The 19750-nt window shown below is 36.9% G+C and overlaps 2 protein-coding genes across 5 annotated transcripts; both read left to right on the top strand.

Moving 5' to 3' along the window:
• Positions 1 to 1718: 1718 nt before the first annotated feature.
• On the top strand, positions 1719 to 7491 carry LOC130095604 (transmembrane gamma-carboxyglutamic acid protein 3). Its single transcript, XM_056262357.1, has 4 exons — positions 1719 to 1815; positions 2572 to 2617; positions 4154 to 4314; positions 6881 to 7491. Exons 1-4 carry the CDS (start codon positions 1750 to 1752, stop codon positions 7424 to 7426), a joined length of 819 nt encoding a protein of 272 aa, XP_056118332.1. The 5' UTR covers positions 1719 to 1749; the 3' UTR covers positions 7427 to 7491.
• Positions 7492 to 11793: 4302 nt separating this feature from the next.
• Positions 11794 to 19417, top strand: LOC130095486 (mitochondrial fission factor homolog B). 4 transcript variants are annotated; one of them, XM_056262225.1, is made up of 8 exons: positions 11794 to 11859; positions 12408 to 12604; positions 13746 to 13855; positions 14131 to 14225; positions 15280 to 15432; positions 15775 to 15840; positions 16045 to 16120; positions 18767 to 19417. In XM_056262225.1, the coding sequence occupies exons 2-8, from the start codon at positions 12421 to 12423 to the stop codon at positions 18896 to 18898; spliced, it is 816 nt and encodes a 271-aa protein (XP_056118200.1). In that variant the 5' UTR covers positions 11794 to 11859; positions 12408 to 12420; the 3' UTR covers positions 18899 to 19417. The 4 variants fall into 4 exon arrangements, with proteins under 4 accessions (XP_056118200.1, XP_056118199.1, XP_056118201.1 ...); XM_056262224.1 differs by having other exon boundaries at positions 15262 to 15432; XM_056262226.1 differs by lacking the exon at positions 15280 to 15432.
• The last annotated feature ends 333 nt before the right edge of the window (positions 19418 to 19750 follow it).

Below are 19750 nucleotides of genomic sequence, written 5' to 3'. Positions count from 1 at the left end.
GTTTCAGCATTTAATAACCCTGGTTCTACTAGTCGTAATTTAGTTTTGACTTGTCAAAATTCCAATTCCAGGTATCTATTCTGCAATTTTGACTCGTCGTAATTGGAATTAAGATATCTTTGAAGATATCCACAATGTTATTTTGAATAGTCATAATATACGTACATTCGAGATATCTATGCTATTTTGACTGGTCATATTATTCCATTGACTTCCATTGGAAAATATTTTCTGATATCTACTAATAAGTTTTGACTAGTAGAAATTGTAATTTAAATATATAATTGAATTTGTACTAGTATGGCAAGTCGTTTTAGCATTAAATACCCCTGGCTTTACTAGTCATAATTTAGTTTTGACTAGTCCAAATTCCAATTCCATATATCTATTCTGCAATTTTGACTAGTTATAATATGGCTTGAAGATATCTACAATGTTATTTTGACTAGTCATGCTTCCATTGAAAAATATTTTCTGATATCTACAAATGAGATTTGACTAGTTGAAATTGTAATTAAAGATATCTATAATTGATTTTGTACTAGGCATAATTCTAATGAGAGATATCTCAAATTACAATTTTACTAGTGATATTTAAATTAGAGATATTGAATTACCACTAAAGAAATTATAACTCGAGATATCTCTGTGTTAGTCATAATTCAAATTTAAGAAAACTTTAATTCTTTATCATTAAAGATATCATAATACATTTTTAGATATCTCAAAGTAACGTATTACTAGTCAAATTACAATTAGATACCTTGAATTGTATTTTTGACTATATAGGCAAAACTTAATAATACCGTGAAGTGGAATTCTTTAAACTCATTTAAAGAAATCTACAATTTAATTATGGATATCTCTTGATTTTTGACTTATCTGCTTTTTGGCATTTTCTGAGATATCTGCATTTAGCTTGTGACTTGGAAGAATTTCAGTGTAGATATCTGGAATTAACATTCTTACTGCCAAATTACTTCATCTGAAAACTGCTTTATAAAGAAGTAATTCAAATGAAACTATAAATGTAGCTGGGGCACGTGTAAAAGTGACAAAAGGAATGCAGAGAGGACTCAGGAAGGTTTTTGTTCTGCTATATCATAAAGTAGGATAATGTTGCATGCTGTGGATTAAATTGTGTCTGTGGATTACATTTTTTATGTACACGTCTCATGTCTTCTGAAATTTGCCATAATAAAAAAAAATGGACTGGCGCTCATCACTAAAAAAACAGCAGGATCTCTAGCTATAATAAAAAAAAAAAAAAAAATTTTTAACTATCTAAAATATATTTATGGAGAGTCCATAGTTTTATATGCCAAGTCAGCCTGCCATACACGGCTCCATCCGTCTATGGCTCCATCAGATCACAAGCGGCTAGAGTTTAAAGCAGAGCGGTTCGGCATTATGGGTAATGCTGTCTTTTAATACAAGGCGTGGCAACAAACGGGGACCCCTGAGTCTTGACTATCCCGATATCATGCTCTTTCTCTAATTAAAAGATCACTTGTTTGCCCTCGGCGTTCATGACTATGAGAATAAAACATTAATGTCTGGGCACAAATACGCAACGGTTTCTTGAAACTATTTCGGAGGACTGTATACGTGCGCACAGACTACACTACCTAGTTTAGAAGTATGACTTTGCGTGTACGAAATCAACAGCGGAATTTCATTGGACAATCAGGGGGAATCCGTGACTCCTATTGGCCCATCCGCATGTCAATCAGAGGGCATCCATGACTCATGTGTGTTCTGCTCCCTTGTTGGAAACAGGGATGGAATGGACTAGCAATTGCTACAGCCTGGAAGGTAGGCTTTATTATTATTTTGCGTCTCCCCCTCCCGAGTTACAAATGTACACGTTATTTTCTTTCGTTCCATGGCAACTAAACATATCGCTATAAATAAACCTCTTTAATCACACAGAGATCCCATCTAAGGACAGTCAAACTGATTATGTGCCTCTTATTAATATTTTATTTGCTTTTAAGAAAGCTATTTGCTTTTAAGAATGGCTTTAGTAATGTTATTACAGCGAATTGTTTTGTCAATATTTTCATAAATACCTTTGCACTTTTAAATAGAATAAAATCTATTTTGCATCTAGCATTTTAATTAGGCTATGCTTTGCATTTTTCTTAGTCTTGTTATTATGTTTTTTATTTGACGCGGTTTCAAGACAATGTTGAAGGTGACATTACGTTGTGCTGATATTTTTCGTATGTGACAAAGCGATAGTAACTCTCGAATTAAATGAATTCGTTAAGGAGTGAGCTCGAGCACGAGTGATATAAATTTAGCTCGTGCATCTCTCTATCTATCCGCTCCGTTACTATGGGAACCTCCTCCCCCGCCCCCTTCTCCCTCCCCCATCAGCATATCTTTAGACATGCAAGAGCTTATAGTAGATTATATAGTGAGATATCAGAAAGCAGTCTTCTGTTTATGTGATATTTTAGAATATTGTGAGCAAAGCCAATGCCGTAATTATGATGAATAACAACAGGTATGCACGTAAGATAACTTTTTTTTCAACGCTTCAACTGCATCTTTTCTTCTGCCCAGGTCAAAATACTTCAGATTGAGTTCTCTTGTGGTAGTATGGCAGCAGGTAAGGACTAGATTTCAACAACTTCATCTTGAAACACTGATAAGGTCCATTCAAATTGGTCTGATCTAAAAATAGCCCAGTAGCCCTTGAGCAAAAACCTGATTTCACCAAGTGCATCATGTTCAAACATGTTGATCCTGGAACAACATTCCAATCAACCAATCAGATTTGAGGCACAAGTTTACAGTTTATGTCAAGTTTAGGTTTACAACCAGGGTTAGGTGATTCTACATCAGTGTTATTCCCATAATTTATGGGTAGGGATATGGTTAGGACTACATTTTTGAACAGGATTGTTGTTCCACGATCAAAAAAAATGTGCTTTCCCAGGAACTTTCCTAGGCTTCAAGAACTGAACATGTTCAGTATTTGACGCCTTGTTAAATGACACAAAACCTTGATGTAATAAATGGTGTGTCAAAGCGCTTTGGGTTCCTGTTGCTCTTCTGAAGCCCTGCTGTACTTTTTCAGCTTTGAAATTACCCATATTACAAATGAATGCATATTAATTTAGGTAATAGAAGTCGCCATAAAATGAAAATTCAGTCACACTTTAGTTTAGAGTCCAATTCTCACTATTAACTAACTATTGACTATGACTTTTGCCTCAATAAACTCCTAATTACTGCTTATTAATAGTTAGTAAGGTAGTTGTTAAGTTTAGGTATTGGGAAGGATTAACGGATGTCGAATATAACATCATGCAGAAAAAGGCATTGATATGTGCTTTATAAGTATTAATAAACACCCAATATCCTAGTAATATGCATGCTAATAAGCAACTAGTTAATAGTGAGAATTGGACCGTAAACTAAAGTGTTACTGAAAATTCTGTTTTCTAGATGCATGTTGATCATGTTGTATTGTGAACAATTTATCTGTGCATATGTTTAATACAAAATAAAAAAAAAACATTTTGTGACCTCATAATGTCACAGTCATCGTCTGCGCCATCCTGTCTTCGTCTTTACTACACTTCCCAGAATCCCTCGTGTCTTCACACCTGAACTCACTTCCCTTTATTACACACCTGTTCATCGTCTTCATCATCCGTGTCACCTGTCCTCACCTCATTATGTTCATCAGTGTCTGTATATAGTCCCCTTCAGTTCAGTCAGTCCTTGTCGGTTGTTAGTTGTGTTTAGAGCGTCTGTCTGTCTGTACGTACCTGTGAGTAATATATAGTAAATCGTTTGAATTGGAGCCTTTTGACTTTGAGTCTTCTTCTACCCACACCACACAGTGACACATAATGTTTAATCATATTGTCATAACTGAATCTACTGGTAAAAATGCTAGACTTCTCTCTGGTGTTGTTATGTAGGACTGTTTGATTGATGGAAAATGAATGGAATGATTAATGGATAGAAAATCATTCTCAGAATAATGACAAAAAATAAATTTTGTTTTCTATAAGTAATAACACATTTTATGGGAACGGCATAAACTTATGTAAACTACATGCACAACAGAACAAACAGAGAAACACCTTTGCTCCCAGTAGCTAAAACATACAGATGTCTTTTAATCTCTCAGCGTTTCTAGATGGCAAGGATGCAAACTCTCTCCTCAAACGTTTTCCTCGGGATAATGGTTTCCTGGAGGAGCTCCGGCCGGGCAACATTGAGAGGGAATGTGCTGAAGAGAGCTGCAGCTTTGAGGAGGCCAATGAAGTGTTTGAAAATAAGGAGCAAACGGTAAATACTGTCTTTACTAGCAAAAGCTTTGTACAATTCAATTTCCTGTGTTTTTTTTGGTGTTATTTATTTTATTTTTGCCATGCAAGTTAACAATATTGCAAGTCTATTGTACCATTGTTCTGATATTAGGTGCTTTCACACATACAGATTGTTCCTTTCAGAGGCCTGTTGTCGAAATGCCAGCAAATCAGTTCTGGCAATTTGCTGGCTGAGATAATGCTTTATTATGGTTATGTGTGAACAAGGACTTGCAATGTTTGGATGATTTATCATAAGAAATCTGGCGTAGAATTTGAGCCTGTCGCAAAGTTCTTAGGAGTCGATGCAATTATGTCACGTTGTTTACTTGAGGCCAACATGACATACAGATCTATTATAAGTGGGTGTTTTATTAGGTATTACTATTGGCACTTTTGGCCCTGTGGGTGTAAAAAAAAAAAAGTGAACTCACTTACACATAACTGAAACTTAAAACACACTTTTGCCTCTTTTTTTTTCTTTTTTTTTAGAAAGTCATGAACATTTCTATCTAAGGGGCCGTATACATGACACCGTTTTTAACTAAAAACGGAAGACTTTATGCGTTTCGACTGTTCATTTACACGACAACGGCGTTTTGGTGGCCTAAAAAAACGCAAACTTTTGAAAACAGGTTTCAAAGTGCAAGTTTTTGAAAACGACACCCTTATCATCTCCGTGTAAACTACGAAAACGCAAATCTGCAAAAACGGTGATGTCATGCAATGCGTAGGCTATTACATGCTTTTGCAAATGAAAGGATACAGATATTAACGGGAAGAAAAAAAAAAGGGGGGGGGGCATCATCATATGGACATCATCACAAGTGGTCAAAAGAATTACACAAATCAACACAACATTTTGTCATCATGACAAATTAAAGGTTCCATACATCAGACTGATGAGGATATATGTTTTCGAAGCCTTTGTGTTCAAAGGTTTTGACATTTTTCTTAAAGGAAGTAAAATGGGACTTTATATCAGAGGAGAACATTCTAAAATTGGGATTACAGTGAATGTTTCTGGCTTTGTGAAGATGCAATTTAATGCAACAAAAAATACAGTATTATCAAGATTAACATCCTTAGAATTACAATCGCACAAAAAATGATAAATGATATGTAATTTGTTTCTATAGGCACGTGCGTTCGGCTCAAATGCACTATAGTTTAAGAATGCGTATGTGCGCAGGCGCGTAGTCTTTATACAAAGTGACATCGCCAACTACTTGTCTGGCATGCATAATGCGGCGTTATTAGTCGTTTTCGCAGATCCGTGTGAACAGGGATCATTTTGATAACGTTGTCTTCTGTACAAAGAAATAACTTTACTTTACTGTAAACGTACCCTTAGTACCATTTCCATCACTTCTTTCATCTTAATAAATGACTTTGTTTGTAATGGCATTCTGTGATGGAAAGTAAGTGTAAATGATATTTTATAAATTTTTGGAATAAAATGGCCAAATCTTTGGTCTAGTTAGGACTAATTTCATAGCTAGCATTTTATTCACAGTTATTTGTGTAGTGCTTTTCACAATACATGCTAAATATACAAAAGTAAGTAATGTTTTACTTTTTTCAAAATTTCACAAAAATTACAGTTTGATTGGAAATGATGAATTAGAAATATTTTCCGTAATATATGGTCTTTGTTTTCTTCGCGTCTTCATTGAGTCTGTTGTCTCCTTGTTAAACAAGTATGTGTGTGTGTGGATATACAGTATATTTATACACTGTACACAGACATATTTATAATAAATATGTATATATATATATATATATACACACACATATATATTATGTAAACAAACTTTTGTGTTAGATGTGAAAAATCACAATTAATTGATTTGACAGCACAAATATATATATATTAAAGTCGTTAAGTCCACAGTCTTGTACGTCTTTGCTTCAAATCAAAGGTTATACTGTTGTGATTCACCTCAGAGCTGGTTAGTTTTGTTTTTGTCTTATAACTCTTAAACAAAGCGTTTTTTTATTTTTTAAATCCCAATACTTAGGAAAATACCGGAACCAAGTCCACTGAAAAAGTGGACGTAAGAATAATAATAATTATAAAAAAAAATGGTGGAAAAGATGCCACAACTGTGGGACCGCTGTAATAAAAAAAAAACAATGAATAAGAAATCTTTGATTAGATAAATTCTTTTTTCTTTCTTTTTTTTTTAAACACATTTTTATAGTTTACAATCAAAAGTCTCAGTCTGTGACAAGGGTAAAACAATATAACAAAACAAAACATGTAAATCTGTTAGTTTTAGACCCTGGAATGTAAAAATGTGTCATCCTGAAGAAACAGTCTACTATGTTACTATGGTTGTTTTTATAGGAAAAATGCTGACAAATTGAAATTTTGCTCTGCTACTTTTTCAAACTTTACTGAGGCACATTTGGTTAAAGCAAATGACATCCGGTTGAGTTTTAATGGCATTCTGGTGGTGGTGTGTGAATGCTATATATGTATAAAACACAGAAGGCCACTGCAATTTAACAATGTGTAAAAGTGGCTATCCCTTCATTCATAGATGGAGTTCTGGAAAAACCGCAGCTTCTACACAGTGAACAGCAATGCTGATTCGGAGCGCCCGGACACTGTGTACATGGTGGTGCCCCTTCTGGGCGTGGCCCTTCTCATCATCATCGCGCTCTTCCTCCTCTGGCGCTGTCAACTGCAGAAAGCCACGCGCCGGCGTCCGGCCTACACCCAGAACCGTTATCTGGCCAACCGGAACGCCCGCAGCCTCCCGCGCATCCTGGTGCACCGCGAACCTCCCACGCACTCAGAGAACTCTCACGCCAATGACAGGCCCAGCGTGGTGGTCAGCTGCGCCGAAAGAGGCGGGGCTTCAGTCACCGCACAAGACTCCCATCACCACGCCGGCCATTCGCAGAACAATCGCTCCCTGTACGTACAAGATTCGTCCTTGTCCGTGGCGTCCCATCTGTCCGGGGCGACCCCGCCGCCATCCTACGAGGAAGTCACCGGCCACTTAGAGAGCAGCAGCGATGAGACGACAGCCCCCTACAGCGATCCTCCGCCCAAATATGAGGAGATTGTGCTAGAAAAGTGAGAGCTTTCATAAACAAGGACACATATAGCGGTAACCAAATGTTAGGGATGCACTGGTTCCCAAGCACTTACCCTAATGTGCAGGCGGTCGCCTTGTGTCGTTGATCGGTTTGTGGACTGCACTGGTAAACGTGGTTGTTTTTCAAGTCTCAAAAGGGTCCTGCCTTCACACTCGTACAATCTTCTCACCCTCTTCACATCTACTTCAACGGCTCACACCACAACCAATGACAGCAGCAGCTGCACTTCAGAAAGAAAATGTACAGATGTAAGTGAAGAAGAGATATATCCCTCACCGAGAGTCGGCAAGTTGCGCTCTGCGTCGTAATCGCGTCGGGCATCAAGCTTCAGAGCCTGCTAGGAAACGAAAGGATTGTTCATGAGGATGTGCCAAATCTAATTGGTGTATCGTAGGAATGTTCAGACACACCGAATATTTCTAGAGTGTTGTGTTTATAAAGTCGTGATTTCATAGATTCCCTTACACCACTATGTATACTAAGCCCTGTGAAATCTTATACCAGCAGTATCTCTGATCCATACCAACGTCAGAATTAGTAATACACTCTCATGTGTAAATTGTAACACTGACGGGAACAAAACAAATGCAAAATACAACATCCGAATCATATATACGCTACGATCACGCCGTATCTTGTGGAAAATGCACTCTCACGTATGCTCACAATTCGATTGTTTACAGACACATACACAGAAATTCACATAGAATGTGTGTGGAACTAGGCCTTAGAAACAAGAAGAATAGTCAATCAAATCGTCTGCTAGGCTGCTTGTGATTTTATGGTTATTGAGAGATTTTACCTCAAACGCTGTGCTCACACAATCACTCTCTCCCAAGACACAAATGCACAAAAACTCAAACTAAAAAACCTGTGTTTGGGGTCCAATCTTTGGATAATACAACATTCCAGGCCCTCAAGTTCTTGTTTTTGTTGTTCTCCCCGTCATTCTCAGACTGTTTACAATGTGTTTTATTACTCTTTTTTTATAACAGCGTAAAAACTGTGTGATTTTGTACAAAGCTTTCTGTGGCTTTTGACATCACCAGGTGCTATACTGTACTATAATGCTGCTTGTTCTCACTGCTTGTTTTCCCTCCTCATCACTATATCTCTGTGTACACGGCTTGTGCTCTACCTAGTCAACCAAACATGCAGCTGAATCATGTTTTCCAGCTCAGGTTTAAGCCAATGAACTGCTGCCGTTGCAGTAAATTTGTAAATAATCTCTCACACTGCCAACTTTGAGTGAATGGGATATTTGGCTTAAGGTACGGTCACATTTACTGTTGTTTGATGGGCAATATCCAGTTATTTCAATAGAAATCCTTGTCATTCGGAATTTCGCATGAGGGCGAAAGATTTCTCTACTCAGATTTTCAGGTTCAAGATGGTCACTCAAATTCACAGCGTTGACTAACAGAAGGCTGCTTGGTTTTAAAGTGACTTCAGTAGCCCAGTTTACACCTGGTATTAAGATGCGAGGGAGACACTTTCCAGTTTACACCTGGTGATTTAATCCTGGTCTTTTATCCACTTTCAACCACTTCTGTCCTGATTTCTTCGAGGGGAGGGTCTATGGGCGGGTACATTTATGTGCTTTTTCAGATCTTTCAATCTAATGGATGAAATAACCTCACGTAATTTACATATTTCGAATGTTGAATGTTCTTTCTGACCTTTTTACACCTGTATTTAGCGTCGTCCTCTTGTGAACGGATTGAGGAAAAAGCTTCTTAATAGCAGGTGTAAGCAGGGTCTGTGTAAGCTGTGTTTCATACATCACTACACAACTGACAATAGACATTGAACCCGGTTTTGCCCGCAAAATTTCGCTGATGTGACTGTACCTTTAGTGTTGTGATGGGAATATCGCTGTATCAATCCAATATAAATGCAAGAGCGACATTACAAGTAGGTCAGTGGGTTGTTGGGCGAAGCACTAAAACTAATGGAGCCTTAATATAATTGTGCTGAAAACACTTATTATAAACTGCTAATTTCAAAAAGGGTTCAAACTTTAGCATGACCAAACGCTTTCATCCAAACAGTAGACCGAAGGGATTGGACATAAGCAAGCACAGTGTTGGACGGATGGACTGGGGAAGTGAGGTTTGACCTTGCTTCTCCGCATTGAAAATGGACGAATTGCAAACTGCTTACTTGGCTTGAGGCTCGGCTCATGTCTCCTGGGCCTCTTACTCCAGCCGCAACAATCAATCCCATGATGCCCTGACAGGCTGTCTTTTACGCTGATGGAGCACCCAGCTCTGTAGACGGCTTTGATAATAGCTGGCACAGACTGCAGATCAGTTTCAGACCGATAAGAGAATAGCATAGACAGCTCACTACAGTGGATGACAAGCGTTGAGAGGTGGGCTATGAGTTGTAAGTTATGGCTGAACGTTACGACGATGGCGTATGAAGCAACAGGTTTCTAATGAACAACACCATGTAAGAGGTAGCAAGAACTGAAGATAATGTCAAGTGTGGCTTATCTTTGTGTTTATTTTAGACCAAGAGAGAACTGTACGCGTGAAGAAATGTGTCAGGGAATATGTGTGCGTGTGTGTGTGTAAATGTGTTTGTATATCTATGCCTGTTGCCAGCAGTCATGTTTCTGTCTAGCGTTTGCGCTAGTAAGAATGTGCCACAGGAGCCACGGGCTTGGGTTTATATGCTAAATATATATGTATATCCAAAACCAAAACATAATGCACCATTGTTGTTCTTCAAGCCAAACTGCATGATCTTTCAATCATATATGCATTTTTGTTTTCTTTTCATTTGATCATTTATGTGTATATTTTTCCACTGTGGCTCTGATTATCTTAGATCTGTTTGTGCTGGTTACACTCATTTTGCATTTAAATTGAAACATTTGATTAACATAAGCACTACTGGTATTGTAATTCATAATTATATGATAAAAATGTACATTTGTGTATGTCTTGTGTCAAATGTCCTTCATCTTAGGCATCATGGCAATGTCTATACCAAATGGATATAATATACTCGAATATCCATTTGTGTGAATATACAATACATATAATCAGATCTGTTGCGCACAAAAGTCAATTGCCTAAATGGTAAACTGATGCATGAATCTAGTTTTATTTTTTATTATTATTATTACTTTGCTTTGGAAGTATTTCATATTCATATATTCATAGTCATATATGTCATATTTAAGCTTGAATTGGGGGAAATTCGAATACAGCTCTGTGAGCTCACTTTTATTCAGGAGTGCTTTGTGTTTTGACACACAGGCTTGTTTAAAGCATTAATTCATCAATGTAAAATTACCAAAATAATTTTGTCTCACCAAAATAAAATTACAATTTCTTGTTCTCTAGTGCTTTTAATTGGGCTTTAGTTGTTTAAGAGACCATTAACTTAATAAAAAAAGTCTTTGGAGTCTTCCATAACAAATCTGTCTTTTTCTTTAAAGATTTGACCAACATGCATGTTAGCAGAGCTTCCAATGAGATTGACATGTTTTTTTTTTTTAATCATGTTAATCTGTTTTTTTTTGTCACAAATATCATACATGCATCATTTAATTAAGTTTAAATTCACAGTAAATGTATCTGCTTAATCAAACAGTTGTGATTTGAAAAAAAGTGCTATTTTAGTATCATTGTGGTACTATTAAAGTTTGTATTCATATTTAAATTAGTTGTATTTTTACATATTTTTTTGTTATCTTGTGTTTTTGTGATTTTTTTTTTTAAATATCTGTATATATATATATATATATATATATATATATATATATATATATATATATATATATATATCAACTAAACAGACATTAATTAAAAACAAAAACTAGCCTAATAAAAATAAACATTACCTGAACTAAAATTATATATATACATGCATACATATATATAATTTTATTTCAAGTAATGTTTATTTTATTTTAATTCAGGCCTATTTTATTTTACGTGATTTTAGTTTTAGTTCACTATAACAGGCTAACTGTCAGAGAAACACAACCTGTTTACATTTTGCTCAGAACTATGGATTTATGGCCAAATGCTCTCTAATGGTTAAATAAAATAGATAAAACAACTATGTTACTTCTGAGAACCGAATGGTCCAATTCAAGTGGCAATTTACTTTTTGTGAAAGCAAGCACTGATGTTTTTGGAGAATAGTTTATACGCTGTATATATTTGTCTGTTTGTTATTTAATTAAGAAAATGAATGTGCTAATTCACTGTAATTTAGAGCAGATGTCAGCGATTTGTTTCCTAACAGGTTTGTTTGGACCAGAGCTGGACAAGCAGTAGTCCCGCCTCCAAACACATAAGAGTTTTCTGATTGGCTAACGCCGAGGTATGCACCGCCCACTTTTGCACGCAGAAACACGACGTCATAGACGTCAGTCGCCGTGAAATGCATGAAGGTTGGTTAAACAGCTTGTTTAAAGTTTAAAGAAATGTTTATATTGAGGCAAAAAGACACTTAAATGATCTGCCTATAATCTGTCGCTAGTACATGTGCAAAAATCTGGCTGGAAAACCGAAACCAAACCGTTTTGACCGAGTCGTGGACCATGTAAGAGTTGAAGAATTTAGCCCCGCGGTGCTGTAACGTTAACTAATCAACAGGTGTCTGTTTATATTCGGATTTCGGACCGGTGTTTTGCTAGAAATATGAACTGTATATTTAAACTGCTTCGCCAATATCGACGTCTATCAAGGAGACTGCGTAGGTCATGATGAGTGAACTATTTTGATGGCTGCAACGTTATCACATGGGTCACAGACGGTCACAGAACGCTCCTAATATATAACAACCAGCACGTTGCCTCTATCTTGAATATTTGCTACTTACCACGAATTTATATTGTAATCTATTTTAGTCCGTGTCCTTGTTTTGCTCACGTATTAACGCAGCTTAACTTTTGATGTGGAGCCATGCGGTTGGTCTAATTCTCTTTACTGGCATTAGGGTAACGTTAGTCATGGCATCAACGGGATATTTTGGTGACGGTCCGCCGATGCGCGAGCGCGACTTCACCGAGGCCATCAGCCAGAGGATGCGCGTGCCCGAGCGGCTGAGGGTCGGTCCAGCGCGTCACGCGCACGAACCGGAAGATCTGTCTGCTGCCTACAGCATGCACATACCAGACAGACTGGCCTTAACAGGTATTTTCATAATGCTCCAATACAAATCACAAAAAAAATCACACCACAGCTCCATAAATACAAATTATTAATTGCATGTTCTCACCAATTGCATGTTCTTATGCAATATAGAGCATGCAATAACATTTATTTTATTTTTATTTTATTTATGGAGCTGTGGTTTACCAACTTTTTCAAAAGTTTGGGGTTAGGGGTATTAAAAATGTTATGGTTTCCACAAAAAAATTAAGCAGAAAGACATTAATGTTTTCAACATTAATGATAAGAAGAACCATTATTAATAATTGAGCACCAAGAATAATCAAACCAAATCAGCATAATTTCAGAATGAAGAAGACTGGAGTAATGAACATTCAGCTTTTCCATCACAGGAATAATTTGCTTTTTAAAGGGGTATTTTTTTTAGACTTTAAATGAGGTCCACTTATAATGTTAGCTAGATTTGTAATTAAACAAAACATCCTAATTTAGAAGTAATAGGCTATTATCTTTCTATGTTTTTGACCCTCTGTTTGAAACACTTCATTTTGATGGGCGTCCCGCATTCAATACTTGGAAGTAAACGCCCTTTGCTATGATTGGGTAACAGTTTTGTATATTAAAATAATTTTCAACGTCCCTGCATTACACTTGTGGAATAGTTTTTAAACTTCCGATGTTGAAATAAATCTCGTTACATAGTAGTAGTTGAAACATTTATGCGTATTACATAAACTATTTGCCACAGCCAAGATATATAAAGCATAAGTACTTGAGTTATAACATTTATAATTGACAAATGATTACTTGTGGTGTTTCGTTTAAGCAGAATTATATGAATGTACCATCGTTTGTTGTTTGTCATTCTTATAGGAACTCATAGTTCATTCCATTTAATAAAGTGAAAAAGGATGCTTTATAGGAAAATGACCTCTTACATCTCAAAAGATCAACAAAAAAAAAAATTATTTCTCAATTCATGACCCATTTAAAATGTATTAAAATAGTAAATTGTTAAATTGTAATATCACTGTTTTTACTGTATTTTTAATTATATAAATGGTGAGCATAAGAGACTTCTTTCAGAAACATATCATCTTAATTATTCCAAATCTTTTCCAAAATATGTCCTCTTAAATCTTTGACTTTTTTTTTTAAACAGATGCTCCTGATATGAGTCCACGACCTCTTTTCTCCAAACACACAACATCAACGTGGGACTTGCAGCACGCGTCCAGGGACAGGGACGCGTTAATGAGAGAGCCTGTCCAGGTAGTCTCACTTAACCTCACAGCCAGACCTTTGACTACATGGCGAAAAGGTCCATAAATGGCAGTTTATTCTGGCCTAGATCTTCTCACTCAGACCGAAGATTAGCTTGACACACACGTAATGTGACCAATCAGGTTTTTTTTTTATGTGTTTATATTATATTAATAAAAGAATGGTGTAAAAATGGTTCCAGGATAACTTTTGGGCCATTTAACAAAATATATAAATGTCAATGAGGAGGACCATTTGATGATATTTCTTGTAATGTCACGCAGAGTCCATTGCGAAGGTCTTATAGTGACCAGGCCTTCGGTCGAACCCCGCCTGGAACCCCCACACACTCCAGACAAACACTGCGCTCCCAGTCTCCGTAAGTCCAGCTCATTCTTTAAGCACTTAGTGGGAATCAAATCCTTAGTGTTATAGTGATCTTTCATATACAAAGAAGCTGACAAATATGATTGACCACAATGAAAGTACACTGGTGTGTATATATATATATAGGGTTTTGCACAATAGATTTTCTAATACAAATCTCTGTAAATATACATATTTATATACATAATACACAATATACAATGTATAATGATTTTGCACAATTATTCTTTTCAATATGTTTATATGTAAACGAATACAGTGATATACATATTGGTAGTTGACATAATGTTACATGGATTTTTATTGTCAATATAAGGATTTTAAGTGAAGTAGGTCAGCATTTTACTGTTTTATTCCCCACTTTCGCCTTTGCTAGGTCATTTTAAATGGTCCTACAGTGTGACAGATGCATTTTCCATTCCATGTAGTCTCTCAATAAACATGAGCTCATAAAAGCAGTATACATAATTATAAAAGAATTAGCAAATGCTGTTTTAAATTCAGTTTTACTACTTTTTTTAGCCCCTGGTTTCAAAGATGCTAGTCCCAGACTAAAATGCATGGTTGAGCTGTTTTAACTGAAAGCAATCTTAAAATATGTAAGTGCCATTGTTTTGTCTCAAGTTGCAAACCAGTAATATTTTTTTCTAAGGGATATTTATAAAAGCTATATGTCCTAATTGAACTAAGGCCTAATCCTGGCTTAATCTAAGCCCTGTCTGTGAAACCAGGCCTAAATATATTTCATTGTCGCTCCCCTAATTGAACATTTTCAGAGAAGTACTACAGTATGTGTTCATCATTCATTTCATAGCCTTTTTATACACGCCTCACTACCACCAAACATCCACTAGAGGGCAGGAGAGATTGGTTGTTACATTCGGTCAGTTTACATCATCTTCTGCTCTAAAGGAGATGCTTATTTACCCGATGAGACACAAACCCGTCCACATAAAGACTGTCAGGTTTGTGTATTACAGCTGTCCTAGTATCAGTCTTTAAATAACAGCGGTGTCCCTCTATGTCCGTACCCCTGTCCGCAATAGCCGCCGTGTTGGACACACAGACCCGTCCCCGCCAAAGCCCCCGGGGCTTCCCTCTATCCCGCCCAACCTGCTGTCCCCACAGAGCATGCTACAGGCCGCCAGGGAGCTGGGCCAGCAGGCGTCCCAGAAACTCCTGCAGAAGTACTCCTCCAGGTGACACACGGATCCTCATCCTGCACGCCATGCTTTTCCCCTTCCCGCTAACCTGGCATATTCAGCCTTCAGCTGTTTGCTTTGCCCTTTGAAGCCATGCTGTTTAGTTGTTTCTGATTGAACTGCATTATTTCGGCTTTCAGAGTTGGTGCACTTTCATGCCTGCAGATTCACATCAGAGCTTTGGGCTTTGATTCGATTCACTTCTATTCCTTTACCTGAGCAACTAACAAGCTTTGAGCTTTTAGTTCCACCTTTCTACTCATTTTAAAATGGATTTGTTCACAAAATCATGTTCAATGTGGACTGCTGTGGTTCCTGGTGTCTCTCTTGTGTTTTAAGGTTTGGTTACCCCGAAAACCATCCCTCTCAGGCTGTGGAGGTTCAACCTGATCAGAGCAGGACAAGGTGACAGTGGCTCATGCAGTTTCCATGCATTCAATAGTGGGACGCTGCTGTATGTTGTTAATGGAGAGTCTTTTATCATAACGGATCGTGTTGAGGAAGCACATTGAATTGGTTAAAGCAGTGATGGAAGGGAGGGCAGGGCGTTCAGTATGTTTCATGAAAGATGTCGAAGTGTCTTTGTTAACGCCACGCTCCGTCCCACAGTGCCTCGCAGGAGTTCTGGCTCAGTCCTGAAGAGGACACCGGCACTGCTGTTGAGTTGATGGTGCTCCGCAGACAGGTCAGTGCTGGAGCTTCACACCGACCACAAGGCCCAGGTTTTTTATTATTCCATTGGGTAGGTTCATTTTCTATGACAAGCATGAATCATTTTACGTGACACAATTGTGTAACGTGTATGTATAAAAGGTGTATGCTTGACATACAAAAATGTACCTTCACAAAAATAGAAATGTGTAAATTATGAAAATGAGGAAGAGAGGATTTTGCACAATTAATTTTTTCAATGGGACTTTACAATAAGGTTTCATTAGTTAACATGAACTAATGAACTGCACTTCTACAGCATTTATTAATCTTTTATTCATGTTAATTTCAACAGTAACAAATGTATTACTCATGTTAGGTAATAGATTAACTAATGTCAAAAAAAATTTGAACTAGTTTATACCCTATGAAATCCGTTTGAATGATTTTCCGAATTCCGTTTTTTATTTTATTGGACTCAAAAATAATTTTATTTTAGTAATCAAAAAGCATGTCTAATTAATTAAAAATAATGAAACATACAATGTATTAAAAGTTTAAAAAAAAATACGTTTCTTTTCTTTTTCTGAAATTCCATTTTATTTTTACCAAAGACTGTTAGATTCCAAGTCTTCTGGATTCCATTTTAATGGTTTGATTCCATTTTAATAATCAAAAAGCATGTCTAATTAATTGAATTCATAAAAACTATTTTAATATATATATTTTTTTCTTATTTCAATGAAATTGTGATTATACCTTAAAAAATAAAGTTTTAATAATCATTATTATTATTATTACATTGAGACGCAGCTAAATTCTTCTGTACAACAGTAATATATTTCTGTCACAACTTTAAAGGGTTAGTTCACCCAAAAATGAAAATTCTGTCATTAATTACTCATCCTTCCAAACCCGTAAGAGATTCGTTCATCTTCAGAACACAAATGAAGATATTTTTGATGAAATCCGAGGGCTGTCTGAACCATCCACAGACTGCAACGTAATAACCACAGTCAAGCCCCAGAAAGGCAGTAAAGACATTGTTAAAATGGTCCATGTGACTCCAGTGGATCAACCTTAATGTTATGAATCAATGAGAAATCATTTTTGTGCGCAAAAACAAACAAAAAATTAAATAACGACTTAATTCAACAATCTATTCTCCTCCATGCCAGTCTGCTAGAAGGTTCACGTAAGCACCATAATGCATGCATGTGATCATGTGATCGTGCTCAGTCAATAATGAACCAGCGTTCTGCCGTAAAACTCAGAAGAGCTGTACTTTGTGAATAGCCCAACAAACTGAATAGCGTAAGAGTGGCAGGAAAGTTTGTTTAATAAAGTCGCTATTTTTGTTTTGTTTTTGCACACAAAAAGTATTCTCGTCATTTGATAAACTTGAGGTTGAGCCACTGTAGTCACTCGGACTATTTTAACGATGTCTTTGCTAACTTTTCTGGGCTGGCAAATGCAATTACCTAGTAGCCTATGAAGGAGTGAGACCGCTCTCAGATTTCATCTTTCAAGTAATTACTGACAGAATAGGCTTTATGCCGAGCGTCACGTGACCAAACCGGAAAACGGGTCTCATTGCATCCGCTTGTCAGAGAAAGTGTTAACGGCCGTAAGAACTAACTACGCTATCTATGGATTTTTAAGGTAATCAGCTAACCTACTAAGTTCACTTTGTTATTGGTGTTTAAATATCTAAACGTTAGTGTGAAGAAGAAAAATGAAAAAACTTTTAAATATCAATCTGCACATGCGAGGGACATTGGTTATGCTCATTTTTGCTTGCTCCTTTTAAGTTATCTTGAGTAAAACCGCAAAAATGTTCATGAAGCACATTCAAAAGACCTGAATCGGAAGCGATGTGATCTGTTTTCCGGCTTGGTCACGTGACGCTCGGCATAAAGCCTATTTTCATTTTTGGGTGAACTATCCCTTTAAAGATCACTTCATCTGGAAAGCATCTGCTGTTTACTAACATCTGATAGACGTTTTTAAGATGTCAGTTTTACATACATTCTAAATCATAAACATATTAAAGACATTTTCTAAACGTCTATTTGACATCTGACAGGAAACATCCTAGACGTATTGCAGATGAGCAATACACGAGCAAAAATGTTAACGAGTAAAAAATCCAGATGTAAACACGCACATCAAACAGACGTCTCCGTGATAGTGTGCTATCAGGGTTGAGTCTCTACTGTGTTTATGATATGACGATAGTTTTTCTTAAATGAAACGGTAAAATGCTCATAAAGAGAGCGGCTCTGGAGATGAAGTTCATGCATTCATGTCGTCATATACACTATACACAGCAGAGACTGAAAACACTGTGAGCGTCACGCGTGCTTCAGTGTGTGTGGGGGAAATGAAACTGCGCGTCTGCGCCATTCATTCACAGACACACAGAACATGTAGGATTCATATTTAAATAGTCTTTTGCGGTTTAATATTCACAGACACTAGACTATATGTCGTGATTTGATTTAAATGTACTGGCCTGCTTTTTATTTATTCATCAAAAATTGGACAAATTCCGTGTTATACACCTTTTTTGTGATTGGATTCGGTCCGCTTTTTCCGCATCGCGGAAATCATAGGGCCCTGTATGATGTATATTATTGTGCATCACATTGATTGTGTTCCTTGGCTTTGATTGGTTCAGGTGGTGAAGATGAGCAGGAGGGTAGCAGGTCTGGAGAGACAGAACACAGAGCGCAGACAGACCGAGCTGGTGCTCTTCTCTCTCTTACTGTCTGCCTGTCTGATCAACGGCTGGGTGTGGATGCGCAGATGACGGCTCACCTCACAACACTACAAGAGCTGAAGAGCCCGGGAACTACAACACTGTGCACATATTGTGTTCCAGTGATTTACATGGATGCATTCGTTCCATCCCAATTATGGTAAACTGCTCCTTTAGAGGACTGTCTTCAGAATGAGGCATACATGTTTGCACCATCCATTATATGTGCGTTGTGAGATCATGCTTGTGACATGGGTCACTTTGGTCTGCAAGTGGTTTGAGGGAACTCAAGCATGTTTTTCTCACAGATGATGTCATTCAGTAATGCCATCTCTCTTTGGCTCTTTGATCAGACTAGTAGAAGCTAGTTTGTTTCGTGTTTGATTTATTCGGCAAACTATGTAAATGAGATTCTGCATGCTTTACAAGCCTTGCAGGTTATGAAAGTCTAAATATGAGGGTTTATATTTAGTTTTCTTCCAATTAGGCACTTGAATAGCCTTCACCCATTTTAACATTTGCCTAGCCTGATGAATGTATATTTAAAATAATAAAAATTAATTATTCTCAGATGGCTCATTCTCTAAATGTTAACGTGCAGTAAACTGCATTGATGCCTGTCAAAAAACAACAACTACATGATGCAATTGGATCAGTTTATTAAAAAATTAAATTAACCAAGAAAAAAAAAAGGTACTGAAACACTTTAGACTATAAACCAAATGAAATATGTAAAGCCTTATACAACATCTGCATGAGATAAGATGGAAAATGATAAACAGGAATACCATTTAATTCAAATGAATTGTCAAGCAGCAACTAGAGTGACATTTTGTAATGAATCAAATACTAGTGAAATGAATGAAAACCGTCCTCGTGAGGAGAAAGAATACGTAAAATGCC

Source organism: Rhinichthys klamathensis, unplaced genomic scaffold, assembly GCF_029890125.1.
Source record: "Rhinichthys klamathensis goyatoka isolate OS25496 unplaced genomic scaffold, OSU_Roscu_1.1 h1tg000191l_1, whole genome shotgun sequence".
Taxonomy (NCBI): domain Eukaryota; kingdom Metazoa; phylum Chordata; class Actinopteri; order Cypriniformes; family Leuciscidae; genus Rhinichthys; species Rhinichthys klamathensis.
This window is presented reverse-complemented; position numbering and strand designations above follow the sequence as displayed.